Source organism: Sorex araneus, chromosome 5 (assembly GCF_027595985.1).
Source record: "Sorex araneus isolate mSorAra2 chromosome 5, mSorAra2.pri, whole genome shotgun sequence".
In the NCBI taxonomy this organism is placed as follows: Eukaryota; Metazoa; Chordata; class Mammalia; order Eulipotyphla; family Soricidae; genus Sorex; species Sorex araneus.
In genome coordinates, this window is record NC_073306.1 from 24,141,999 (window position 1) to 24,153,890 (window position 11,892).

General features: G+C 50.7%; 1 protein-coding gene across 10 annotated transcripts in view; it reads left to right on the top strand.

Annotated features, from left to right (window-relative positions):
• Positions 1-10,829, top strand: part of TTC39A (tetratricopeptide repeat domain 39A) — a 48,148-nt gene extending 37,319 nt beyond the window's left edge. For 8 of the 10 annotated variants that reach the window (XM_055140862.1, XM_055140868.1, XM_055140861.1 and 5 more), the window contains 7 exons: positions 234-395; positions 4,603-4,694; positions 5,654-5,774; positions 7,776-7,887; positions 8,277-8,391; positions 9,229-9,345; positions 9,817-10,829. In XM_055140862.1, the coding sequence (XP_054996837.1) occupies positions 234-395; positions 4,603-4,694; positions 5,654-5,774; positions 7,776-7,887; positions 8,277-8,391; positions 9,229-9,345; positions 9,817-9,940 (843 nt within the window). In that variant the 3' untranslated portion in view covers positions 9,941-10,829. Of the gene's footprint in view, positions 1-233; positions 396-4,602; positions 4,695-5,653; positions 5,775-7,714; positions 7,888-8,276; positions 8,392-9,228; positions 9,346-9,816 lie in introns of those variants that run through there. The other 2 variants (XR_008630359.1, XM_055140869.1) reach the window with 2 other exon arrangements.
• The last annotated feature ends 1,063 nt before the right edge of the window (positions 10,830-11,892 follow it).

The window sequence follows — 11,892 nt, forward strand, 5'->3', positions numbered from 1 at the left end:
TGCGGAGTCCCGAGCCCCCTTATTACAGGGCTTTGAGAGACTTGCCACAAACTGTGCTCACCGAGCCCGTTCCTTCATGTGGGGCTGACACCCCGTGTCCGGAACCTCTAGGGCCCGAGCCAGGTGCAGGGGCCAGACGTCCTGGCTCTCAGGCCTTCCAGCCAGCAGAGGGGATCACGGGGCGCGAGGGGAGACTCGGGGCGCCCTGAAGCTGAGCAAGGGGGTGCCCGCAGGCCATCCGGCGGTTCGAGGAGTGCTGTGAGGCCCAGCAGCACTGGAAGCAGTTCCACCACATGTGCTACTGGGAGCTGATGTGGTGCTTCACCTACAAGGCCCAGTGGAAGATGGCCTACTTCTACGCCGACCTGCTCAGCAAGGAGAACTCCTGGTCCAAGGTAGGTCAGCCTGTGCGCCAGGCTCTGAGCAGCAGACCTGACAGCAGGGTCGCCCGCCCCTCCCCCGCCCCCCTCCCAGCTCAGCGAACACATCACCTGGAAGATGAATTATACCAGCAGCTAGTGCTGGGCGGAGCGCAGCAGAGCTGTCTGACGGGAGCACTATCACGTGGCCCCACAGTACCCGAAATGTGACCAGTGCAACTGTAGAGCCGAATGTTTTGTTTATTGTTTTGGTTTTGGGATTTTTGCTGTTTTTCCATTTGTGGGTTGAGGGGGCACACCCAGAGGTGCTCAGGGCTTACGCCTGGTTCTGTGCTTAGAGTTCACTCCTTGTGAGGCTTGGGGACCCGTGTGATAGCTGGGTTGGCTGCATGCAGGACACGCTCCCTGCCCACTGTAGTATCTCTCCGGCTCTTGATTTTATAATTTTTTTTTAATCTTGGGGCCATACCCAGTGGTGTTCAGGGACTACTCCCAGCCTGGGGTCCAAGACTGTATGCTTATTAGTTTATTAGTTTATTAGTTTATGTTTACTTTGGGGCCATATCCGGCAATGCTCAGGGGTCACTCGGCTCTGCATTCAGGAATCACTCCTGGTGGGGCTCAGGACCATGTTATACCAGGGATCAAACTCGGGTTTGCTGCATGCAAAGCAGGTGACTTACCAGCTGTACTATCACTCTGGCATCTTTAAAAAGTGCCCCCATATTGGGGCTGGAGCAATAGCACAGCGGGTAGGGCGCTTGCCTTGCACGCGGCCGACCCAGGCTGACCCAGGTTCAATTCCCAGCATCCCATATGGTCCCCTGAGCACCGCCAGGAGTAATTCCTGAGTGCAGAGCCAGGAGTAACCCCTGTGCATCGCCAGGTGTGACCCAAAAAGCAAAAAAAAAAAAAAAAAAGTGCCCCCATATTTATGGAGGAACTATGATTTGTAGTACCATTTATGACACTTCCTTGCATACATCAATCAGTCCCAGTGCCACATCCACCACCAGAGTGCCCATTTCCCTCCACATTGTGCCAAGGACTCCTCCTGGTTACCCCGCCCCCTCCAGGTAAACTCAAAAACTGTATTTTTAATACTTAGTTTTATCTAACTCGAAGTTAAGATTTAAAAGTCACATGTGGCTAATGGACACCTTAGTAGGCTATGCTGGTCTAAAACACAGAAAGCCCTTTCCTTGGCTCCTGTCAGAAACCTTCTAACTTCAGGTTGGCTTGGATCCAGAAATTCAAATGATGATCTTAGGGCTGGCTGTCCCTGTCGTAGCTGTGCTCTCATCCAGACGACATTGTTGCAGGCAGACGTCTCCCTGGGACAGGCAGGGTGGCCCCCAACTCTCTTAGTCCCTTGGGCTTCAACCAAAGCCCACACAGAGCTCTTAGGTCTGGCACAGAGTGTGCCGCAGTGCAGAGAGAGAGCGGGAGGCGGGCAGGAGAACAAGGCTGTATCCCTGAAGCTAAGTTGCTGCTGGTGGCAGGGTGGGGGCGGAGCACTCAAGGGATGTCAGTGTTGCAAAACAAAGCACAAGAGATACTCCGCATAGGTGAATACTGCCATCCCGGCACACGGGCACTCCTGAGAAATAGGAGGTTGCAGCCCCCCGAGTGCTGGACCCTTGCTCATTTCTAACCTCCATTCCCCGGCTGCCTGAGCTCCAGTTATTAGGGCCATGCCCACATGCCAGCCACCCACCCCTGCTTAGTGCCCGTTTCTGCCAGGACTGGCCCTGGTTTTTGGGGAGCCTGTGTGTTCGAGAGCTGAGATGACCGGGAACCTGGGGTGCACAGCTCTGCTCAGGAGGCTCAAGGAGGGAGACTCACGGGGAACCTTGGGCCACCCAGCCAGGAGGAGGCTTGAGGGGTCGAGTGACAGGAGTGAAAGGACAGGCCAAGCTTAGAGAAAAGCGAGGGCACAGATTCAAACCTGGGGAGTTGCCAGGAGGTTCTGTCACTGATGATGGGGGACAGTAAGCCCCTGAAGGACCAGACTCAGCACAGACCCCAGAGAGGTGTGAGATCAGGGGACAAACAAGACCCCTTGAGGGGGAGATAGTGGCTGTCTTCCCAGCCCCTCAGCTTTCCTCTAGCACTTGAATAGCCCTGATCATCACAGCTTTAGTCACACATCTGACCTGGGGGTCCGCTGTTGCGGGCAGCGCATGAGGCTGGCCAAGAAAGGCGCCGTCTCCCAAGTTGGGGGAGGGGGTAGCATAGGCAGCCTGGGATGAGGTGAAGGAGCAGAAGAGGAGGAGCTTGAGATGGACAGCAGGTCATGGGGGGTCCAGCGGGAGAGTCTGGCGGGGTCGGGAGCCCCTGACACTTAAATCTGTTCCTTAGGATTCTCGGCAGTCGCTAGCAACCCCCTCCCAGGGACTATTGTCAGTTAGTGAATAGACCCCTTACTTTGGGGGTCCTATGCTGGTGGGAAGACAGGAAACCCACAGGTGTGACAAGACTCAGGCTCAGGGATGCTGGATGCCAGGCTGGGATGAGAGAGGGATGCAGAGACTACCCCGTCTGTCTGAGAAGACCCAGAACAGAGGAAGGTATCAGCTTCAGCGTAGCTTGCCTGGTGGAAGGTGGCATGGAATGAGGAGAAATGTGTGACTTCCATGTCCTCCGGAAGGGCCCACAAATCAGTGTGCCTAGAGGGGGGTGGCGAGAAAACTGGGGCCGACTGGACAGACCATGAGAGGAAGTTTGCATTTTATTCTATGTTCAACCCAGGCTACAGATGATTTTTTAATTTTTTGGCTTTTTGGGTCACACCCAGTGATGTAAAGGGGTTACTCCTGGCTCATGCACTCAGGAATTACTCTTGGCAGTGCTCGGGGGACCATATGGGATGCTGAGAATCCAACCCGGGTCGGCCGCGTGCAAGGCAAATGCCCTGCCCGCTGTGTTATCGCTACAACCCCGGGTACAGATTTTGAGAACAGACAGTTGGTTTGTGTGGGAAGTGGCCTGCAGGGGGCAGCAGTGGGAGGAGGGAGCCCGTCAGAGCCTGAGGACTGGACTGGAGAACCTGCCTGGAGCCGGGTGCGCCCTGCCCTGTAATTAAAGTGAGCCATTAAGGGCAAGGCCAGTGGAATCTAAGATAGCAGGTAGGACCATGAGCACTGGGTGATTCAATGTCAGGGCGCGGGTAGGGCTGGCAAGGATGACAACAGGACATCAGAAGGACTAGGAAACAGGTTTCATTGTGGGGAGATCCTTCCCACTGCACCCCACAAAGAACAACTTTTCCTCATTTCATCAAGGGCAGACTTCAGATGCTGGGAATCGTCCCACAATTTAGCCTGGGTGTGGCGGCTGCCTGGTGGAGGCGGTTCCCCACCTCCAGAGGCGGGACTCCAGGATGTCCTTCTCCACCCCCACATTTCTTTGGGGAGGGAGGGGGGGGGGGTACTGGCAGGTATTTGTGTAGGAGCTGTAGTTTTTGGTCTGGCCACTGGAAGGCAGCACCGAGCCAGGCTCCACTGGCTGGCTTTGTGGGGGAATGGGTGAGCCCTTCAGAGGTGACTGGTGAGAGGCCCTTTGCCTGCACGTCATCCCTGCCAGGGACAGGTGTAATTCCAGTGAGCCAAGCGCTGACTTGGAGTGGGGCGTGTGCACTGCTCCGTGCTGGTAGCACTGCGGCTCCAGGAAGCAGGTGTGGGTGTGGATTCCTCTGGGCCAAGTCTCTGGGATCTGGCAGGGTGATGTTTGTGAGTGCTGACGCCCAGTAAGGCTGTTCTGTCCCGGAGCCTGAACCATGCCCAGACTCAGGGCCTCACCTCTCTTGCCTCCCAGCTGGCATGAGCATGCCGCTGCCCCTTCCTGGTGTTGCTCAGGCTGTCCCCTGGCCTGGAATTACGTTGCCAGTCTCTCTGTGAATCTTCTCATTGGCCTGCAGTGGCTCATAAGGAGGGTCACTGCTTCTCAGGAGCCCTGGCCTCAGGGTCTTTGGGGGTCTCCATCTCAGTCTCCATGTGACCTGCCCATCCACTGCTTCCCTGAGCCCATTTCTCTCTGATGCTTTGCAGTTGAAAGGGCAGCTGCCTTAACAGGGCCCATCCTGGAATTCACTCCCAGTTAAAGTGCTCCCTGACCCTCAGTTTCGGTGTTTGGGGCTGAGATTAGTTGCCTATGGGACCATCCGGAGGGTCCAAGATTGGCCCATGATGGGTGGCTGCTCCCACCTGACTACCTCACACAGGCCACCTACATCTACATGAAGGCTGCCTACCTCAGCATGTTCGGGAAGGACGACTGCAAGCCGTTTGGCGACAATGAAGTGGAGCTGTTCAGGTGGGTCCCAGCCTGGCCTCCCCAGCACCGATTCCGCTGGGCTGGGGGCACCAGGGAGGAGAGGGTGCAGTGTCATCTTCCCTGGTCCTGAGCTCCATACACTCCCCCAGGGTCACCCTCTGTGTCCCCCGCACGCACCCCTCCCAACCCTCCTTGCTGTCCTTCATAGAGTCTAAGCATGAAGTTTCAGGCCTTCCTCCTGCCATGGTGAGGGTTAGCCTGGGCCTGCAGACTTGGGAGAGGGTTAGGAGGGGTGTCCTGAAGCCTCCTGGGCTATCACTGTCATTGTCACAAGGCGTTTATCATTTACCACGTGTCTCTTTCTCCATCTCATGGAAGTTCTTCGAAAGCATGTGAAGGGATCATTATATTGTATTTTAGAGATGAGAAAACAGGCCCAGAGTGGTGCTGTGTGAATACGCAGGAGAGGCATTTGGCTGGGAACCTTACACTCTGCCCAGCTGTTTCTTAGACATGGATGGGTCTGAGCTGAAGGTCACCACCACAGCCGGTGACTTGGGCAGAGATTTGAGGGTGGGAAGGAATGGAGGTGCCGAGGCCTCATGTGTGATGCAAAGCACAATTAACTCTGCCCTTGGCGACAGCTGAGGGCCCACAGCTCACTTGGCAGGAGTTCACGAAAGGTTTGAACTGGGTGGAGTGTTTGTCTCTTGGGGTGTTTGTCTCCCTGTGAACCGGATCAAAGACACACACAGGACTCCCGGAAGTGGGTTCTGGCAGTAGAGCAGAGCCGAGTGGGCCTGAGGTGTGTTTGGGAACATTCTCGTTTCTGCCAGCTGGTATGAAGGTGCCCCTTGTTCAGAAACAGGAGGTGGTAGGTCATATTGGCCCATGAGCATACGAGTTCAGAGGGGGGTCAGGCAGAGGTGGGGCAGTTGGGGGCTCTTAGCCCCCCCGAAATGTTTTCTTACCCTTTCCTCCACCCTCACCTCTCTCAGAGCTGTGCCAGGCCTGAAGCTGAAGATTGCTGGGAAATCTCTGCCCACAGAGAAGTTTGCCATCCGGAAGTCCAGACGTTATCTCTCCTCCAATCCTGTCACCTTGCCTATCCCAGCTCTGGTGGGTAGGAGGTCTTGACTGACCCTGCACCCCAAGCCTGGGCTTGGGTAGATTAGCTGGGAGTCAACTCTGGACCCCCTAGGGGCAAATAGGAGGGGGAGGAGCTTCAGGCTTCAGGAGAGCTGGGAGATAATCAGTGGGGGATGGGGGGGAGGGGGGTGAAGTGAACTGGTGAGTCTTAACCAGCCCCTGCCTCGAAGAAAGAACTAGCCTGGGGGACTGGGGGTGGGGAAATACCCCAAAGCCTAAAGACTCACTAGATAGCACCACACCTCTGTCCCCAGCTGTTTGTGTTCCCGCCCTGTGTGTCCCAGTCTTGTGACTTGGTTCTGTTGACATGTTCACTCTCCCTGGCACCACAGAGTAGTCAGCTGTGAGACAGTAATGGCAGCCCTGACTGTGCTTAGGCATTTGCTATGTTCAAGGCTCCTTAGACGACTGCCCGTTGCTCTCACAGTCACCCTCCCAGTGGCAGAGAGGAGCTGTGCCATCCCCAGACACAGACAAGAAGAAAGAATATCACACAAGTAGATAAGACGGAGGATAGAATGACTAGCCTCGGACACGTCTCAGTCAGAATTTGAACCCTGACAGTTGGGTTCCAGAGTCCATATTCTGAACCTCTGTGAAGATGCTGATTCCTGACAAGATCGGAACAGATATCAAAAACATCTCTAGTTTGCTAAGGCCCTTTTATACTTTAAGTAGTGGGGCAGCCAAAAACTAGAACATGCACTGCTTCAGCTATCACTGATTGGTCACAAATTATGTACCCTTGAATCAAGTCCTCTTTCCCTTAATGTAAAGTAGAAATAGTCATTCATATCTAACCCATTCCCCAGGACAATGAGGAGAATCTGCTGATAAAAGGTGTCATAGTCTATAAATCAAAAAGTTCAGTATCATAGAGAATTTAGCATCCGGAATATCTCTAAGCAAATTTTGAAATCATTTTAGTTTAAAATATACAGCAAATATATTATTATCAAATTGGGTGAGGGTTGTAAAGAAAAGGAGGTGAGCAACTAAACCGAATTTTTGGGAGAATTTCCTAAACTATAATCTGCAAAGTGCAGTTTATGCATGAAATGATCACTGTAACGAAATATATTTAGAAAGATTGACTAAAGCAAAGTTTATGTGTTTCCTTGTTGAATCCTTCATATGCTGCAATGTGCCTGACCACAGAAAACTGGTCTAGATTGAGTGTTTGCTAACTTGGAACCATGTGATGATTTGAGAAGTAGTGATCTAAACCAAATTCCCTCTCCAGAACTTAACAGCCATAACAATTATGTCTTTCTAGAACTTGATTTATACAAATCACTTTCACATCTGTTACCTGGTTTGGTAGTTTAGGAAATGATAATCCAATGGAGTTACTCTGAACAAAAAATAGTTTTCTAAGCTTCCTGACCTTTAAGGCACACACAAGCAGGAAGGGGGCAACTAGGGGGTTAAGATATGTTTCACTGATTTCTTGTGGTAACTCAAGCTTAGTGCCTTGAGGGTACAGGAGAGAAGCCGACAAAGCCTTAAGCTCTCCTGGAAATTCTGAAATACTGAAGTAAAATTTGGTTCCTCCAACTTGGGATAAGGCCCTGCCAGCTGGAACAAGGAGGGGGATTTCCTGAAGAGAGTGAAGCAAGGTTTGTTCCTCATAGAATAGGAAAAGCTCAGACTCAGAGAGGCTGGGAGAGGTAACAGTGCCAGGAAAGCACAATGAGAATTAGCTGAAAACTATTCACTGTTCTAAACAGAATATTAAACAAGTCCATTTTAATGGCTGTATCACTAGGGGTATACTCTTATTAATATTACAAGACTGCACTCATAATTCCCTCAAACCCACAACTTCATAGGCTAGACTGAGACTTGTGGGAAACAAGATCTAGAAGGGCCTTTAGTTAATCCTCTGATTTAAGCTGCCCATTTTACAGATGGGGAAACTGAGGCCCCATTGGAAAGAAAACCTAGGACTGATTTACTCCCTGCCTTCAGGAAATGATGTACATTTGGAATGGCTACGCAGTGATTGGGAAAGAGCCGGAACTCACAGACGGGATACTTGAAATTATCATCAAGGCTGAAGAGACTCTGCAGAAGGGCCCAGGTGACTAACTCCAGGCTGCAATGGCCAGACTGGGTCTGACCACAGGTCTCACAGTTAAAGAAATGCCCTCCCTCCCTTGTCTGCCCTATACTATCCTTTGCCTCTTAGACGAAGCTTCAAGGGCAGCTCCTCCAAAGAGGAGGATATTCCTATCCCGGGTGCCCAGGCCTCCTCGGGGCTCTTCTAGCCCTTGGGCTTCCTCCAGTCAGTCCTGGCCTCACTGTACTGTCATCATCTCATTACCTGTCTTTCCTTGCTGTGAGCTCCCCAAGGACAGGGACCATATGTGAGTCATTTCTGTGTCCCTGGGGCCCAGAACAGAGTAGGAGCTCCGTGGAACTGTGACAGACATGAACCCATGTCGTCTTCCCTCACTCCCCCATTCTCAGAGAACGAGTACTCAGTGGACGATGAGTGCCTGGTGAAGTTGCTAAAAGGCTTGTGTCTGAAGTACTTGGGCCGCACCCAGGAAGCTGAGGAGAACTTCAGAAGCATCTCTGCCAAGTAAGTGACTCCTGAGAATTTTCAGGGTGCTCAGTCCTCACACACGCTAAGGTCGGAGTGCCAATTTTCTGGCTAGACAGATCAGACTTCGGCCCCCAGATGCCCACTGATAGGAGCCCATGCACAGAGTTACCTTAGCATGGTGCCCCCCAAGTCTCTGATCCAATGGCTGCTCTTGCCTTTGAAAAATTTAAATGCCACAGGCAACCCAATCTGGGGGTGCGAGAGGAAGAGCAGAAGGCACGGTTTACCTGAGGGGGGACTGGAACATACTGTGAGGGACCAGGAATGGCCTCTAGAGAGACAGTTTCGTTCAGGAAGTTATCAGGCAGACAAACCAAGGGAGGAGTTTTACATGGAATAGGGACAGAATTCGCAAGGGGGTCGCACCAGAGGCACCTGAGGCAAAGGACAGCAGTGATGAAGGTCTTCCCTGCCCATTAGGTTATAAAAGAGGGGACACAGGAGGAGGCCTACAAGGCTGAATGTTATCCTGAACAGGAAAGAGAGCCACGAAGGACACAGCAGCTTTAAAAGGCAGCGTGGAGGGTGGGTTGGAGGCTAGATGGGAGAAAATCTTCCAGTTAAATATGCTGTTCAACCTGAAAAGGGTGCTGTGGAGCGGAGGGCTGTGTCTGATTCTGGAGGACTAGAAGGCTGCTTGGATCTTAAGCTTTCCCAGTGTCAGGAAGCGGAAACCGCCCCGACTTGGCGCTCCCATCCAAAGGGTCACATGAAGGAATTCTCCTTGGATTCTCCTGTTTGGGGAAGACTCGGAAGAGCCTGTTGGACCGTCAGGGCAGAAACTTGTAAGACTTATTCTCTTTTGTTTCACAGGGAAAAGAAGATCAAATATGACCACTACCTGATCCCAAATGCCATGCTGGAGCTGGCCCTGCTGTTTATGGAGCAAGGGAAAAATGAAGATGCTGTCAAACTCTTAGAAACTGCCAAGTAAGGCTTGGGGTAGCCTTGGTAGCTTTGCTCCACCCGAGCTCAGGAACTTGCTTCTCAGGCAGCAGGAAAGGAGGGTGCTGCCCAGGGCAGTATGGCATTCAGAGGCAGGGCCCGTCTCTGGGAACCCAACTCTCACCTTGTGAGGGAGGCTTCCTTCTCCATGTTACCTGCAAGAAACCAGAATCCCAGAAGCAGGGAATTGTTCCCTGGGGTCAACCCGCAGGCCAGCCGCAGGATTGGTGTAGGCCCAGGTCTCCACCTCTTGGAATCACTCCTCAGTTTGGGGACTCATTGAAGACCAAGAGTGAACTTTCTATTTATAACTATAAGATTTGCTATGCACCCTCTCTGCTAATCTCCATTGCATAGGGCCCAACTCTTTCTTTGAACACACAGGGCAATTCTTGGCTGGTGGGATCCCACAGCTCGAATGGAAGGAAAAGTGTCTGATTGTTTGGTCTTTTCCAGACAAAACTACAAGAACTACTCCATGGAATCAAGGACACATTTTCGAATCCAGGCAGCCACACTCCAAGCCAAGACTTCCTTAGAGAACAGCAACAGACCCCTGGTCTCGTCAGTATCCTTGTAGCTTTGTGCAGCACTCCCAGGCTGAAGACAGACACAGCTAACAAAGCTCCTGGAAACATTTCAAAACAATTCCTTCTCCCATGCCCTGCCTGACCTGACCTGCCTTTGGGATCACTGGTGTGCCCAGTGAAGGACACCACAGAGGTATCCGTGCAGAAGTGAAGCCAGCAATTTCACCAGTGTGGCCAAGGGCCTTTGCCAAGAACTGAGCAGGTGGAGCACACGGACTGCCCTACACACATACGGGTACTTGTTTTTTTCACTGTGATGTTTAAGAGAATGTATAAAGTTTACATTTTCCTTAGAAATATATTGATGAGATCATAGTTGGCTTAAAAAAAAAAACACCACCAACCAATCACCTGTAAATCTTTGTTTTAACTGATTGTTCTCAAAAGCATTCTCATAACACCAAAGACCAAACTGCTTTTCAGTCTTCAGCAAGGGCTAGAAAGACTTCTCAGAGAACCCGAGGGATCCAGGAGGACCTGAAGGATCTGCGCTGTCTGGGGTTTGGGCACAAGGGTTACACATACACTTCACTCCTCTCTCTCTAAGTTAATTTTCATTTCCTAGCTCTTCAATTTAACAACAAAAAAGATCAAACATGTCCTTTGAGTCTACCAGTCCGGAATGGGGAATCTGAGGCCTGCTGAAAGAGGAACTGGGCAGCCCTTTCTGTACCAAAGTCAAGAAGTTTCAGGGAAGGTCCTGAAACGAGCTTGCAAGACAAAACACAGGGAAGCATTTATTAAAGAAACCTTTCGTACTTCGCTCTTAAGTATACTGATCTACTAAGAGTATTTTTTTCCTCAACAGTTATTTTCAGGCTGATTATATACATTTTAGGCTTTTCAGTTAAAAGAGATACTGAATAAAACACACTTAAATCACGCAACATCTATTTCAATTAAACATGTGTTGCTTTAATTCTTGGGGAGGTCACAAATTTGGTTCTGAAGCCATATGGACCTGTATGTTCTATCTAGACAACATGTTTAAAATTTTTCAGAATGTTTCTAACATTTAAAAATGGTGAGTTTTCACAAATAAATCTGGTTTCTGGCCTCTTATTTTAAAATCTGCCTTGCAGTCAGCTGGAGCTGAGGAGAGGTTACTTTTCTTCAAGCACTTGTAGTAACTTTCTGGCTGTGAAAACACTGGAATTATCAAGCTCTGGGTCTGTCAAAAGTGAGAACTCTCAAATTCAAAACAAAAACCAAACATAGTTTTTTGCTGGAAGATAAGTATACTGCACTTAACTATTGCCCAGGATGTAAAATCATGTACACAGTACAAATAGTTACATTACTGTCCACTTTCCTGGTATTACTGTAGTTGCCAGGGGTGGGTGGGTTAATGTATTAAGAGAGTCAGCTGGTCTCTGATATGAAATCGTGAGATTTATGTAGAAAAAACAAAGCAAAAACTCAAGGACCCTCTTTTGCACTAAGAACTGTCAGCAGACATGCTGAAACAAACAAGAATTCTCAATTTGTTAGAACTAGAACAATCCCGAATGCTAGACCAACCACTTCTAAGTTGTGGGGCAGGGTGAGGGGAGCCTGGAGCCTGGCTGCTGGAGGAGGGAGATACCTGCTCCTCCCCCTCCCCTCCCTCCCCACCCCACACTGTATCAAAGCAGCACCTGGTCACAGGAGGCCCAACACAACTCAGTCTGCAAAACTTATTTCAGTACACATTGTAGGCTTTTGCTTTCACTTAGAACATTTTATACCAGGCTGGTTTCCTTGTCAGTGTTGGTTTTTGCTGATTTCTTGCTGGGCTTCACTAATTAGCCTGCATCACCTTTACCTCTGCTGCCCAGCTGCAGTCGGGCTGATAACAGAAATCAGTGGGTTTGGCTCCTTCATTCCACCTGCAACTTGAGATAGTCGACTGGAAACATGTACGTAAAAGACGATGACACACTGGGTGCCTGACCCCATCCCT